At 49.6% G+C, this 13,975-nt stretch overlaps 4 protein-coding genes across 4 annotated transcripts, besides 8 other annotated features; all 4 read right to left on the bottom strand.

The window, feature by feature from the left end:
• Nucleotides 1–468: 468 nt before the first annotated feature.
• PVX_091650 (RNA splicing protein MRS2, mitochondrial precursor, putative) lies at nt 469–2,119 on the bottom strand (the record flags this gene model as incomplete). The annotated part of the gene is made up of 2 exons (XM_001615271.1): nt 469–1,625; nt 1,876–2,119. 2 exons carry the CDS (start codon nt 2,117–2,119, stop codon nt 469–471), a joined length of 1,401 nt encoding a protein of 466 aa, XP_001615321.1.
• Nucleotides 1,156–1,178: a microsatellite.
• Nucleotides 2,110–2,139: a microsatellite.
• A 1,172-nt stretch (nt 2,140–3,311) lies between these two features.
• PVX_091645 (hypothetical protein, conserved) lies at nt 3,312–3,782 on the bottom strand (the record flags this gene model as incomplete). The annotated part of the gene is made up of 2 exons (XM_001615270.1): nt 3,312–3,398; nt 3,618–3,782. 2 exons carry the CDS (start codon nt 3,780–3,782, stop codon nt 3,312–3,314), a joined length of 252 nt encoding a protein of 83 aa, XP_001615320.1.
• Nucleotides 3,783–4,087: 305 nt separating this feature from the next.
• Nucleotides 4,088–4,110: a microsatellite.
• Nucleotides 4,111–4,416: 306 nt separating this feature from the next.
• Nucleotides 4,417–4,437: a microsatellite.
• Nucleotides 4,438–5,362: 925 nt separating this feature from the next.
• PVX_091640 (2,3-bisphosphoglycerate-dependent phosphoglycerate mutase, putative) lies at nt 5,363–7,441 on the bottom strand. Its single transcript, XM_001615269.1, has 3 exons — nt 7,065–7,441; nt 6,699–6,780; nt 5,363–6,547 (listed from the first exon to the last, which is right to left on the bottom strand). The coding sequence occupies exons 1-3, from the start codon at nt 7,096–7,098 to the stop codon at nt 5,911–5,913; spliced, it is 753 nt and encodes a 250-aa protein (XP_001615319.1). The 5' UTR covers nt 7,099–7,441; the 3' UTR covers nt 5,363–5,910.
• Nucleotides 7,150–7,172: a microsatellite.
• Nucleotides 7,442–7,559: 118 nt separating the features above from the next.
• Nucleotides 7,560–7,584: a microsatellite.
• A 551-nt stretch (nt 7,585–8,135) lies between these two features.
• PVX_091635 (hypothetical protein, conserved) lies at nt 8,136–12,818 on the bottom strand (the record flags this gene model as incomplete). The annotated part of the gene is made up of 6 exons (XM_001615268.1): nt 8,136–8,960; nt 9,394–9,447; nt 9,567–9,667; nt 9,777–9,837; nt 10,004–10,140; nt 10,430–12,818. The coding sequence occupies 6 exons, from the start codon at nt 12,816–12,818 to the stop codon at nt 8,781–8,783; spliced, it is 2,922 nt and encodes a 973-aa protein (XP_001615318.1). The 3' UTR covers nt 8,136–8,780.
• Nucleotides 10,961–10,983: a microsatellite.
• Nucleotides 11,565–11,599: a microsatellite.
• Nucleotides 12,819–13,975: the final 1,157 nt, after the last annotated feature.

The following is a 13,975-nucleotide window of genomic DNA, read 5'->3' as shown; positions in this document are numbered from 1 at the left end:
ACTTGCGCGTTTAATATGCTCTTTTCACTTGCGCGTTTATTTTGCTCCTTTCACTTGCTCCTTTCACCTGCGCGTTTATTTTGCACCTTTAATTTGCTCTTTTCACTTGCGCTTTCCTTTCCTTTTCCCTTTTTCCGGAGTTCCCCACATTCGGGGCGCCGCTCCTCCCCCACCTCCCAGAGTGCAAACGCCCGATGGCGCGCCTCTCCCCGTAGGGGTCCCCGCGTGCAACTTGTCTCCCTGTCGGTAGCGGCATCGTAGCTGCGTCGGTAGCTGCGTCAGCGGCTGCGTCAGCGGCTGTTTCCCTTTTTTAAGCGTCAAACGGTTCAAGGGGGGGGATGGGCAGTAATGAGGAGTCCCCCAGTGGGGTAGCAACTTAGGGTTCCCCCACCGCTCTGCCACCCCGCCGCTTTACTCCCCCACCGCTCTGCTCCCCTGCCGCTCTACCCCAAATTACTTCGTACAACACTACTTCGCGCCGTACCGGTCGAAGAAGCGGAGAATGGCGTTGATGTTCCGCGTGAGGTGCATCCCAAGGAAGGAAGACACGCAGACGGAAAGGGACACGACGAAAAACACGTAGTCGCTCTCTTCGCAAAAATTTTTTAAGTTCATGCCGAAGAGACTTGTAATGACAGAAGAAACAGAAAAGAACAAAGTGGCAAAAGAAATCTTAACATTTAACAAAATGAATTTGTTTCGATTGTAATCTAAGTTAAGTCTCATCAGCTCTTCATAGTGGGTGATTTTCTCTTCCACATTTTCTAGCTCTCTGTAGAGCTCATCCGTTAGCTGTAAGTGGGTCTCCAAAACGATTTCTAAGTCGGTGCAGTCCCGCACGGGGGTGGGTCCACCGCCATTATCGGTGGGACTACTCCCTCCCCTGCTTGCATTCCCCTTCATACACGTCAAATACATGTTTGCCATATCGACGTGGTTATTTAAAACCCTCTCGATGCTGTTCCGCAGGGCATTCAACAGATTGGAAAACTTCTGCAAGTTGTTTTTAATCTTCATCATATCTCTAAGGAGGCTATTCGTCAGGATGTTTATTTCTTTGCTTTCTTCCTTCCGTTGTTGCAAGATGATTCCCCTGATTTGCTCGTTCAGGCGGTAGAGGTCTTCCTCGTACTCCTTTATGGAAAGCTGCATGCAGATGTCCAGGCAGAGGAACTCGAAGAAGATGTTCGCCTTGTGCTTGTAGAAATGGTTCTTCACGTTCACGTGGTTTAGCTCGTCCGGCGAGGGGCACTCCTGGGGGGTGTCAACGGGGTGGTGAGAAGCGGCGTCCACGGGGCAGTGCGGAGTGCTGTCCACAGGGCAAAGCGAAGCAGCATCTCCGTGGCCCTTCCCCTCGAAGCAACTCGCTACACCCCGCGCCTGCCCATTTGGCTGCTCTTGCCCCTCCTCACCGGCCAAGTCGCCTTTCCTCTTAAAATTCTTCTTAACCAAGTTGGCGGCCTTCACCACCAGGGGGTTCTTCGGCTCGAACATCCACAGCTCGTTGAACCTAATCACGCAGCTGATGAAGCCCGTGCGTAGGAGGATCATGTCCTTCCGCACCAGCAGGGTGGGGTTGTGGTTGTTGCTCGAGTCGATCAGGCGCAGGTCGCTCACGGGGATGTCTGCGGTAGGGAGGGCGTAGAAAGGGTGTAGGAAAGGGGTAGGAAAAGGTTGTAAAAAGGGTGTACAAAATGGGAATAGAAATAGGGTGCACAAAAAGGGTGTGGAAACGGGGTGCACTGTGGAGGCACTTTCAATAGGGACATTCCAACCAAACGCCCCTTCAATGGGGGCAAACGAACGAACCGCTCCCTCAATGGGGGCAAACCAACCAAACACCCCTCGATAGGGTCCCCCCCCACGCGGCCTTACTCAAAACGTAGGGCAGGCTGTACTTGGAAAAGAAGAACCGCTCGCACTTTATCTGCCCATCCTGCGTAATCCTAATATTTTGCATTAACACATTGTTGAAGTTTTTTTTAGAAAAAGAGGCACTCTCGATTTTATTGTCGGTTAAATTGGCTAGCCATCTTGTGGACACGCTGCCAGTCGATCTTCGTATACACAAATAGGTCAGTCTACATCTGCAGTGAGTTAATTGGTTCCACGGGAACATGCTTCCTCTTCTGCTTTGGTAAGGTGTGTGTGTGCATCCGCAACTGTGAGTAGCGTTAGTCTTGCCTTGGGCTAAGGCACACACTGGGAAGGAGAGGGAGATGGTTAAGGGGGGGGAGAAACAACTTAATTACGAAAGTTGCGCATTAGGAGGAATCCAACGTATATTCAAAAGGCTTACAAAAAAAAAAAAAAAAAGGGGAGAAAGATGGGACGAAGCGACGGCGTAGTGATGGCGTAGCGACGGCGTAGCGATGACGTGGCGATGACGTGGCGATGACGTGGCGATGACGTAACGAGGGGGCGACGCGAAGGAGAAAAAAAAGAAAGAAATGTAAAAAAAAAAGAACGTACGAAGGAAAGAAAAGAAAAGAGGGGAAAAACTAAACTGCTGAACCACTTAAACATACATAATAACGCTAGCGGGTTAAAAAAACAGAGCAACTTGAAGGACCAAAATTAACCTCATCAAATAAACATTTTAAAGCCATCCAAATAGGCACGTGGAGGAAAAAAAAAAAAAAAAAAAGGCATGTATTTTGTAAGCATACATATGTGTATAAGTTTCATCTCGTTCGAGGGGGAATGAAATCTTATCCTTTTCGCAAAAAAAAAAAAAAAAAAATTAAAGAATAAAAAAATTAAATGGGTAACACATGTATAGGCTGTCATTTCCTTTTTTCTCTTCCGTTTCTCCTTCGCTTCTCCTTCGTTTTTCTTTTTTTTTCTTCTTTTTCTTTTTTTCCTTTTTTTCCTTCTCCCCTTGCTCACTCAAACGATTCGGACAAAAACAAAGGCGAATGGGGATTCATACTGAAGGGCCCATTTTTTTTTTTTCGGGGTGGAAGCTTCCCTCTGTGCGCTTCACTCTCCAGGGCGAGCTTGCACAACACGAGCGAACAGAACAGAAGCACGAGGAGGGGTAGAACGAACAGGGGAGGAAGCAACTGTCCGGGGATTGGGTGGGTCAAAACGGGTTCAACAGAAATGTTAACGGGTTGTGTGAATCGATTCGTTGAAAGTGCTCCCAGGAGGTCGCTCTGTGTTTGGTTGGTTGGTCGGTTGGTCGATTGCTCCGTTGGGGGGAAGAACATACAACTGTTATAGTTATGGTGTGGGCTCACTTGGCTGAACACGGAGGGGAGGGGCGGGGCTGACTCTCTCTTCTCCCTTCTCTCTTCTCTCTGCCTGCGTTATGAGCTGCTACTTTGAAACTTCTTCGTTTTTCGGCTGCCTCTAAATAGCGCTATGCTGCTCACGATCAGTATGCCAAAATAGATCTGCGAGGGGGGGAAAGAAGGAGAAAGGAATATCGGTGTGCTCCGTTTGGACTCGCCAGTTAGCGCAACCGAAAGTGATCGTCCCTTCATGAGAAGCTCACGGACGGTCCACGCAGTGCAGCGGTGCAGCAGTGTAGCAGTGCAGCCGGACTGTCGAACTGCCTGACCGTCTGACCGCCTCACCGCTGCACCGCCTCACCACACCTCTCCGCGGCTTACCCCTGCGCAAATGAAGGACGGCTTCACCTTCTCAGCCTTATTCCCGTGCAACTCCAACGAGTCGGAGTCATACAGCAGCAGGAGACCAATGAGTGCCAAGAAGACTGCAGAGAAGAGCGATACTATGGCGAAGTAGTACGTGATGGCCTTTTTAAATGCAGACATGTTCTTCTCTTCTTTGTTTACGTTTTAGGGGGGAGCTGAAGGGACTAGGCTTTCAGTCGGGGGGCAGAGCCAGAGGGGTAGAGATAGAGGGGTACGGAGACAGAGGGGTAGGGAGACAGATGGGCAGTTATATTCGTACACGCTTGCTGACTGATGTATCAAAATAAAATCTGTACTCTGTAACATACCATTCTGTTTCGTATTTGGAAGTGATGGTTGGTGCTCTTCGAGGCGACTTTCTCTGGGTCCCGCTGAGGGTTGGTTGGTCTGTCGGTTGGTTAGTTGGTTGGACTGCCGCTTGGTCTGCTGCTTGCGCCGCTTGATCCGCCGCTTCGCCTGTTGGTCTCTCTCTCCCTCTTGCTAGCTGCTGCTCCTTCTACATGTTCCAGCGGCCGCCAGGCAACTAATGGGGGGCACATTACGCGAGTGAGCACGCGAAAAAGTATGCACGTTAAGTTAATCGTTGCAAAGAAGAGGGGGGGGGAAAAAAAAAAAAAAAAAAAAAAATTCATCCACCCATTTACTCGAGAGAACAACATGAAAGAAAAGTGAAAAAAACGGGAAAAATGAAAAGTACTCAATATCGTCAAAACTTTGTCAAAATTTCACAGTTCCGTGTTTTAAATATATTTTTTTTTTCTTTCCTCTTGTGCATGTTTGTCAAATTAATTTTTTTTTATAATCATATTGTATAAGTACAATACGTACGCGAGCGTACAGTATAATTATATGTACATAGTAGTAGCAGTACATGCTATGTATGTGATGTACTTTTTTTTTTTTTTTTTTTTAGCTTTTTCCCTGAGTTGTTCATGCGAAATGTATCATTTTATGCCAATTTTATGGGAATTTTTATTTTTTTTTTTATTTATTTTTTTTTTTTTTACCTGACATGTTAAGGTGAAAGAAATGGGCACATTTGGATACATATCCCTTTTGGCTGTTTCGTTTGTACTTTTTTTTGCACACATGAAAGACAAAAGGGAAGGTACATGATGCCTTTAAAAATAAAGCGGATTGGAGGAGGCCAAAATTGGGGGGAAAAAAAAAAAAAAAGAAGCAAGTGTAATGGACACACAAAAATTGTAAATGAGACGTTTTCTTTCACTTGCTGTGAAAGAGCGGTCGTGTGATTTATTTACAGTTTGGGATGCTGCGCGTGAGAGAAATGTGGCAAGCGTTACCAATTACCCGTGGGGAGGGGGGGCGTCCCCGGTGAATGTTTTTCCCCCGCGCTTGGCGAAGCGTAGCAAAAGGGTACGCAATCATGTTAAAGATAAAAGCAAAATTGCGCAACTGAGGTGAGGCCAAGCGGAGATGCCTCCTCCAGCTGTGTACTTCTTCCCCCATTTTTACACGTAGCACATACCGCTTAACTCGCGCGATGGGGCAAAAATATTTCAAAATGGCGAAGCAGCCGCACGGTCTGCTGCACGACTCGAACTGCCTGCTGTAAGTGCACATAGGCGTCCATTTGGTCCAGAAGAGACCACCTTTTAAAATGGCACTTCCTTCACGCAGGGTGCCGGACAGCCCGTTTCGCAAGGCTTAATTTCGCAAGGCTTAATTTCGCACGGCTTAAGTTCGCAAAGCTTAATTGCGCAATGCTTAACGGGGATGCGCTCTCCTTTTACAGTTTTATCTTTCCAGTCAGTTTTTAATTCGTTTGGGGCAGTTTTGAGCAACGTACGTACATGTTTATAAGCAGAAACGGTTTTGTAGTGCATGCAAGTGGTGCCCGCGTGGAGAAAAAGGCGTCATTGGGGGGGGTGCCTGTGCGACGTTGCGGCGGCATGCTCGTCGTATGTGCGCGAGGAAAGTTAGCTGCACGTGTGGAGCTACTGCACGTATGAAGCTACTACACTCATGGCAGCTGAACTTCTTCCCCGCACCACCACCACCTCTGTGCGGCTGAACACGGGAAGGAGGTGGCTACAACGCGGGCAAGGCGCCACCGCGAAGCGATCGCGCACTGGTTATTTGCCCATCGTTCGGATTGCCTCTTTGTAACCGCATGGTCGTCTCGTTATATGCCTCGGTTGGGGGCTAACAGGGGTCGCGTGACGGCACGCCTGGCGAACTACTCCTGCTGCTTTTCTCTGCTGCTCTTCTCCGGTGCTGCCGGCCCTCACTTGGCCTTCCCCTGGTTGGCCACTTCGTCCATTTTCTTCTTGAGCTCCTCGCTGTCCAGCAAGTAGTAATGTTTAATGGGCTTCAGATTTTCATCTAACTCGTAGACTAGGGGAACACCCGTGGGGATGTTCAGCTCCAACACGTCAGCTTCAGTTAAGCTATCCAAATGTTTCACTAGCCCTCTCAAGCTATTTCCATGTGCAGACACGAGGACCTTTTTATTTGCCAAAATATCAGGTGCTATGTGATCGAACCAGAAGGGCAAAACTCTTTCGACGGTGTCCTTCAAACATTCTGTAAAGGGTAGCGTATCCTTTGGCACGTTCTTATAAACGACGTTGTGTCCTGGCCACCTACTATCCTCTTTGTCTAGCTTAGGAGGAGGGATGTCATAGGATCTCCTCCAAATTTTTACTTGTTCCTCTCCGTATTTTTTGGCTGTTTCCGATTTGTTGAGTCCTTGTAGGGATCCGTAATGCCTTTCGTTTAGTCTCCACGTTTTAATAACTGGGACGTGCAGCATGTCTCCCGTCTTGAGCACATTCCATGTGGTGGTGATGGCTCTCTTCAGCACCGACGTGTACACCACGTCGAAGCGGAAGTTCTTCTCCTTCAGGTAGTTTCCCGCGGCTCTGCAGGGGGGGAGAAGCAGCGTGGTGATAAGAAGGGAAGCATCGATCGAAATGGAAGCACCTCCAGAACTGATGAGATATGTTTACTCTCATAGCGGCGATCCCCATTTGCCGGGACGGGTCACCTCCTCTCCTCAGCTTTCAAACTTACATGGCCTCCTGCTCTCCCTGTTCACTCAGGGGCACGTCCGTCCAGCCGGTGAATTTGTTCTCCTTGTTCCAAGTGCTTTCACCTAACGGGGGGGGAAGTAGGCCAGCGTGTGCAGAGCGGTTAACAAGTTGGTGTGCAGCGGTTAACAAGTTGGTGTGCAGCGGATAACCCGTTGGTGTGCAGAGGATAACCAGTTGGTGTGAAGGCATGTAATGGAGGCACCCAATGGTAACTATCCATGGGAGCCATTCCCCGCAACGAAATGGGGGCAAAAAAAAAAAAAAAAAATTGCAGCCCCACGTTGAGCCGCCGCACCTCATTCTTAGCGTTTTTTTTTTTTTTTTTTTTTCTCCTTTTAAAACATACCATGCCTTAGTAGAACCAACGTGTATGTCGTCATTTTGGCACACAGGGGATGTGGAAGGGCGTACAAGTGGGGTTTCCTTCTGTTTAGGGCGCAAAGCGAAGTTCGCGTTGAGGCAATACGCAGGTGTGGTCGCGTTGGAGGTATCAAGAGGGAAGTGCCGCCGATGCGAAGTATATTCCAAGGGGAAGTAAAAAATGGGAAGTAAAAATGGAAAGCAAAAAAGTAACTTCAAAACGACAAAATAAATGCGATAAAAAGGGAGCGTTCCTGTTTGATGGAAAAATTAAAGTTAAAAAATTGTTTCAAAAAAAAATACCGACGTACTTCTTAACCCGCGCAGTCGCAGCCGTAGCCAGAGATTACCATTTGCATTCCTCTCACTTGGCAAATCCTGAGGAGCCGCTGTTTTGCAGTCGATGCCGTAGAAAAAAAAAAAAAGGTGCATTTGTGGGGAGGGGGGGAAGAGCCTCTCTCTTTGAGAGCCTCTCCCTTTGAACTGATTTCACTTGCCGCTGAAATTGACGAGCAGGCACCACTCCGCTATGCGGCCCTACGAAAAAAAAATGACGTGGCGTGCGTTCTCCCCCATTTTGTCACCCCCTCGGAAGGCATATGTGCGTGAGGGGAGATACACCGCATGCGGCTCGCCGCGTTTTGGTCGCCCCAACGGAGGGAGAGAGAGAGGGAGAAAGTACGCGCTGCGCTAGTGGCATATTTATCATATGGGGCGCTTCCCCATTTTGAAGTCCTTTTTGCAGGCGGCGCAGAACTCGGTGTAGTAGCCCCACGAGGCTATACATGCAAAAGGGGGAGGAAAAAATAACGCCGCTTCGGCTGACGCATATGTAGGGAGAGTATATATACCTCTTAATAAGGCGCTCCGCAATCCCCCTGTGAACAACGGCGTAGCGTTTATATTTATAAGCGCATGACGCGGTGTTCCCTTAGGGGACCTCCAGGCATTCACCCCTTGGGGCAAGCTCTCCCCATGGAGCTAGGCACGCGCAAACGATGCAACTACTCAATTTAGGAAACTTATTCGGGTTCAAAATAATTAATTAGAGTTTTTTAAATGACATACTTTAAAATGGGAAAAAATTGGAGGGGGGGGGAGAGAAGGGAAGTGGGCGTGTGGAAGAAGTGGTAGAGTGCAGGAAGTGAGGGAGAGGTGGAAGGGGAGGCGGGTCAGCAGAGGCAAAAACGCAACGCGTGCGGGGTGCCCACGGGTGAGGTGGACGAGGTAGAAGGGGAAGAGGCGAAATGGATAGGTGAACTTGGGGAGTATCCTCCGGATACCCGGATAAGGTGGAGGAACGTCCCCCCCATAAACGCGGGCAATCCGCCCGATATCCTGGGCGCTTCCGCCGGATGACCGCGGGGAGGCGCAAAAGGCGACATACAAATGGAGGCGCAAATGGAGGCGCAAATGGAGGCGCAAATGGAGGCGCAAATGGAGGCGCAAATGGAGGCGCAAATGGAGGCGCAAATGGAGGCGCAAATGGAGGCGCAAATGGAGGCGCAAATGGAGGCGCAAATGGAGGCGCAAATGGAGGCGCAAATGGAGGCGCAAATGGAGGCGCAAATGGAGGCGCAAATGGAGGCGCAAATGGAGGCGCAAATGGAGGCGCAAATGGAGGCACAAATGCAACGCACAAATGCAACGCGCAAGCGCTGGGTGGCTACGAAAAACGCAAAAAATAATTTTTTTTAAAATCTCAGAAAACTTTCTTCTTTATCTTTTTGAAGAGGTAACTCTTGGGGAGGTTCTCCTGCATGTCGTCTTCATTTTTGGCTTCCTCATCCTCCGCTTCTTCCACCTCCAGTTCTGCTTCCTCTTCTTCGTCTTCAACGTCCTGCGGCTCTTCCTCGGTGAGCCATTTGTGCCAGTAGATCAGCTGCGCGGGGAGGGGGAGGGGCACAAGTGAGTCGTTTGCATTGTGGGGATGGGCGTCAACAAGGGGGTGCGTGCAGTATATGGTGTAGGTACAGCACAGGGTGTGCGTGCGGCATATGGTGTGGGCACAACGCGGGGGGTGCACACGCCAGGCCACCCCTCGTGCGGAGGGGAAAGGTCCTCATGTGAGCACATGCCTTTCCTTCTTCATCATTAAAACATGCGTTTTTTCTTTTTGATGAAAAATCTTTTTTGTGTGCCAAGCGATTTGCTTTTCTTTCGCTGTGCGTTGCTGTTCGTCGTCCCATCGAGTCACTTCCCACTTTTTCGGTGGCGAAATGAGGCGCATCTCGGGGGAGACGACACCCCCCAGCGCCTGCGTTGGTGGGCGGCCCCTTTGCAGGCACTCCGCGCGAGCACCCGCGATGACTCACCTGCAGCATGGCTTTGCTCTTCAGCTCCGAGTCTGCGTTGTCCTCGTCGAACCACTGGGGGGGGAGAAAAAAAAAAAAATAAAAAAATAATAAAAAATACATATACGTGTATGTACACGCACATTTACATCCCCGCTGGAGGGGCACATGGCAGCGGCCGCGCCTGTCCATACCTTCACAAATGACCCCTTGGAGATAACGCCGGAGAAGAGAAGCGCGTCGAAGGCAGCTTCCACCAGGGAGGTCTCCTCGGACAGGTGCGGGTACTTCAGTTCTGTGATGAGGTGAGAGAAAGAAGAAGGGTGCACGTAAGTCCGCAAACGTTTGTATGTATATGCACGTATCCCCTCAACGTGCTGGGGTCCCCCTTGGGCCATTCTTACCGTCACAAATCTTTACGACGTCGTTTAGGATGTACTCGTCGTGGTTTTCAATTTTGCTGCTCTGCGGGGGGGGGGGATGGGTAAGGCGGTTAGGTATGGCGGTTGAGTAAGGCGCAACAAACGGGGGGGGGTTCCCCACGTGGCGTAGGGTCCCTACTGCCAAATGTGGCTGCTGCCTCCCCATGTGTAGGGGCCACGTGCGGGGAGTTGTGACCACTCGAAAGTACCTCCTTCAGGTGAAGAAAGAGACGCCTCAAATTGGCCGCCTTCTTCAGGTACACCTCGTCAGCGCACTTCTGGGGGAGGCTTAAAATAAAAACGGCTATCGCCACGAAGAGGGGCACGTGGCTCTCCAGGTAGTTGCCTGCAGGGGGGAGTACAATGGGAAGGCAAATGGGTAGTAAAATGGGCAGCAAAATGGGCAGCAAAATGGGCAGCAAAATGGGCAGCAAAATGGGCAGCAAAATGGGCAGCAAAATGGGCAGCAAAATGGGCAGCAAAATGGGCAGCAAAATGGGCAGCAAAATGGGCAGCAAAATGGGCAGCAAAATGGGCAGCAAAATGGATAGCAAAATGGGCAGCAAAATGGGCAGCAAAATGGGCAGCAAAATGGGCAGCGAAAACGTGCTCTCCGAGTGTCAACTCGCACGTACATTCGTCCGTGCGGAGGGGGCAACACAACCCCTCGCACTCGTCCTGAGTGATGGAGTGGTCCTGCTCAATTTTTTCTTTCACTTGCAAGTAAAACCTCTTAATTCCCTCCGAGTCATGCTTATATATATTATTATATTTTTCATTTTCTTCATTTCTTTTGGCAATTTTGTTCATTTGTTTTTTATATAACTCCTCTCTTCTCTTCTTTGTCACTTCCTCAATGTCCATTTTCTCTACAATCTTTGCGTTTTCTGTTTTTTCCGCAATTTCCTCTATGATGCTTTTTACATTCTTTTGCTCCACTTGACTGCCTCGCTTGATCAACGTGGCGCTTTTCCTTTGCTCACTGGTGGGTCTCATTTTGGGGGTGCCCTCATCCGTCTGGGTGTGTGCTTTGCTGGGCGGTTCTGCTTTGTTGAGCGGTTCTGCTTTGTTGAGCGGTTCCGCTTTGCCGGACCATTCCGCTTTACTCGGGGGGGTTGCTCCCTTGGGGCCCTCTTCCGCTCCAGCGAGCGCCTCCTTGTTGGCCTCATTTTGTTTGCCCTCCTTTTGGGCCTCCATGTGCAACAGCTTCGCCGTTGGTATGAACGTTGACGACCCTTGGGCTCTACTCTTAAGCAGCTGCAACTTCATCTCCCTCTGCCTCTTCTGCTCCTCCAGAAGCTTCTGGTTTCTCTCCTCCTTCTCCTTCTGCTCCAGCTGGTACATGATGACTCTCTTCGGCACGAACTTCTTCTTCGGCGCGCCCTCGGCTGGTTTCGCGTCGTTCGCGGCAGCCTCTTCGGCGTCTTTTCCCTGCGTATCCTTCGCTTCCGCCTCCTTAGTGGCCTTTTCTTCCGCCTCCTTAGTGGACTTTTCTTCTGCCTCCTTTTTGGCCTTTTCTTCTGCCTCCTTTTTGGCCTTTTCTTCCGCCTCCTTAGTGGACTTTTCTTCTGCCTCCTTTTTGGCCTTTTCTTCTGCCTCCTTTTTGGCCTTCGCTTCTGCTTCCTTTTTGGCCTTTTCCTCTGCTTCCTTTTTGGCCTTCGCTTCTGCCTCCTTTTTGGCCTTTTCTTCCGCCTCCTTCTTGGCCTTCTCGTCTGCCTCCTTTTTGGCCCTTTCCTCAACCTCCTTCTTTGCCTTTTCCTCCGCCTCTGTCTTTGCCCCTTCCTCGGTCTCCTTCTTTGCCCCCTCCTCGGGCTTCTCCTCCCCCTGGTGCTCACGACGGACATCCCCGTTGGGGCGGCTGGCCGTCGGGCTGTCCTTGGCCTTCTCCTGCAGCTTCTTCCGTTTCCTCAGCTCCTCTAGCCGTCTAAGGTGGTACGGCTTCTCGCTGACCGTCGCGTTTTCCCTTGCCGCATCAACCTCCCGTTTGCTTCTAACATTGGCGAAGTCCACGTCGCCGTTCCTTTTGCTTCTAACGTTGGCAAAATCGACGTCATCGTCTCGCTTGCTACGCAGATTTGCAAAATCGACGTCATCGTCTCGCTTGCTACGCAGATTTGCAAAATCGACGTCATCGTCTCGCTTGCTACGCAGATTTGCAAAATCGACGTCATCGTCTCGCTTGTTGCGCAGATTTGCAAAGTCTACGTCTTCCTCCCGTTTGCTTCTTAAGTTCGCAAAATCCACGTCTTCCTCCCGCTTGCTGCGCAGATTTGCAAAATCCACGTCTTCCTCCCGCTTGTTGCGCAGATTTGCAAAATCGACATCATCGTCCCGCTTGTTGCGCAGATTTGCAAAGTCTACGTCTTCCTCTCGTTTGCTTCTTACGTTGGCGAAATCGACGTCTTCCTCCCGTTTGCTTCTTAAGTTCGCAAAATCCACGTCTTCCTCCCGCTTGATGCGCAGATTTGCAAAATCCACGTCTTCCTCCCGCTTGCTGCGCAGATTTGCAAAATCCACGTCGTCGTCCCGCTTGCTTCTTACGTTTGCAAAATCGAGGTCTTCCTCCCGCTTGCTCCTAACATTGGCAAAGTCCGCATCTTCGTCTCTCCTGTTTCTGTGGCTGGCGAAATCTGCACCCTCGTCTCGCTTGCTCCTAAGGTTGGCGAAGTCCACGTCATCGTCTTCGTTGCCACCGAGGGCGTTCTGCTTGCTCTTGCTCCTCTGCCCCCCGTGTGGGGAGGAGAACTCGCCCTTCCTCCCATGGCCCCTATCAAAAGGGGCATTCTTATTCCTGTTGTCCTCTCTCCTATTGAAATCATCATTTCCTTTGTTGTTTTGGCTAGGTGCATCTAGAACCCGCCATTCGATGTTCTGAACGAGCTCATTTTGCTCAAAGATTTTCTTCCTCCTCTCGTCCGCCCGGTTGGGTTCAGGTAGCTTCGCATCAATTATGAGGTCATCCTTCTGGTAGTACTTTTGCAAATCGATTATGTTTACGTGGATTTGTTTCTTCTTCTTTGCCATTTCGCGGGTATCTTTTTCTTTCCTTTTTTGTTTTCTTTTTGTTTTCCCTCTTGGGGCGTTCCTCTTGGGGGTGTTCCTCTTGCTGCTTTGCGCCTTTACGCAATCACAGAGTGGGAAGTGAAAAGGGGAAGCAGCGCTAGGGGGCTTTCACTCTTCTTAAATCGCTCATGAGAAAAAAGCAGCCCTAACGTGATATGATATGATAGCTTTATTGCTTGTTGGCGACAAACAAAAAAAAAAAAAAAAAAAAAAAAAAAAACAACCTCTCAAAACTTCTTCCTTCTTCTGTCCCTCTGTTTACAAATTGGAACTGTTTTTATGATCGGAATTTTTTTTTTTTTTTTTTTTTTTTTTTCCTTCCAAATGAGTGTTATTTTGTTTTATTTTTTATTTTATTTTTTTTATCCCCTTTCTGTGGTTCCCCAGTCGTATGGAATTGGAATTACAATTTCATACGTGGCGGAACAGAGCTGAGCGTAAACTAATTTTTCCTCGCGCCAGCAGGGGAAACCCGCTTACGGGTGATCGTATGCAACTAGGTGTATTGTATGCCGCTTCAAATCGGCAGTGCCGCTGCCCCTGCGCGCCGGTGAAAAATGCGGATAATTCTTCGCAGTGTAAGCAGGTGCCCAGCGGCGCAGTCGTCACCAGGCAATGTTACCATGTAAGTGTTACCGGTGAAAGCGTTGCCATGTAAGTGTTACCGGTGAAAGCGTTGCCATGTAAGTTTTACCGGTGAAAGCGTTGCCATGTAAGTTTTACCGGTGAAGGCGTCACCGTGCAAGCGTCACCATGTAATCATCACCATGCAATCTTCACCAGGCAATCGTCCCCGGGCAAACGCACTCGCGAAGAGTTACCTTCCCCGTTGCACTTTCGCATCATTGTACGTACAGTTGGTCGCTCACCCCATCCGTTCGCGCGGCAGTTCATTTTCTTGGCGCAAGTCCACGCGTGCGTGGGCGGCGGGTTCGTTTTTCCTCCGTCAAGCGGTTCGTTTGAAGCGGTTCGTTTGAAGCGGTTCGGTTTGGACGCAACTGGTTTGGCTGTACTGTACTGTGTTCGCTTCGCTTCGCTTTCTTTCTTTCTTTTTTTTTTTTTTTTTTATCATCGCAAGTGGTAATTGGGAAAAAAAATACAACGTGCATTCGAAGTTG

The sequence above is a fragment of the Plasmodium vivax genome, chromosome 9 (genome assembly GCF_000002415.2).
Source record: "Plasmodium vivax chromosome 9, whole genome shotgun sequence".
Classification (NCBI taxonomy): domain Eukaryota; phylum Apicomplexa; class Aconoidasida; order Haemosporida; family Plasmodiidae; genus Plasmodium; species Plasmodium vivax.
The sequence above is the reverse complement of the archived record's forward strand: the minus strand, read 5'-3'. Positions and strand labels throughout refer to the sequence as shown.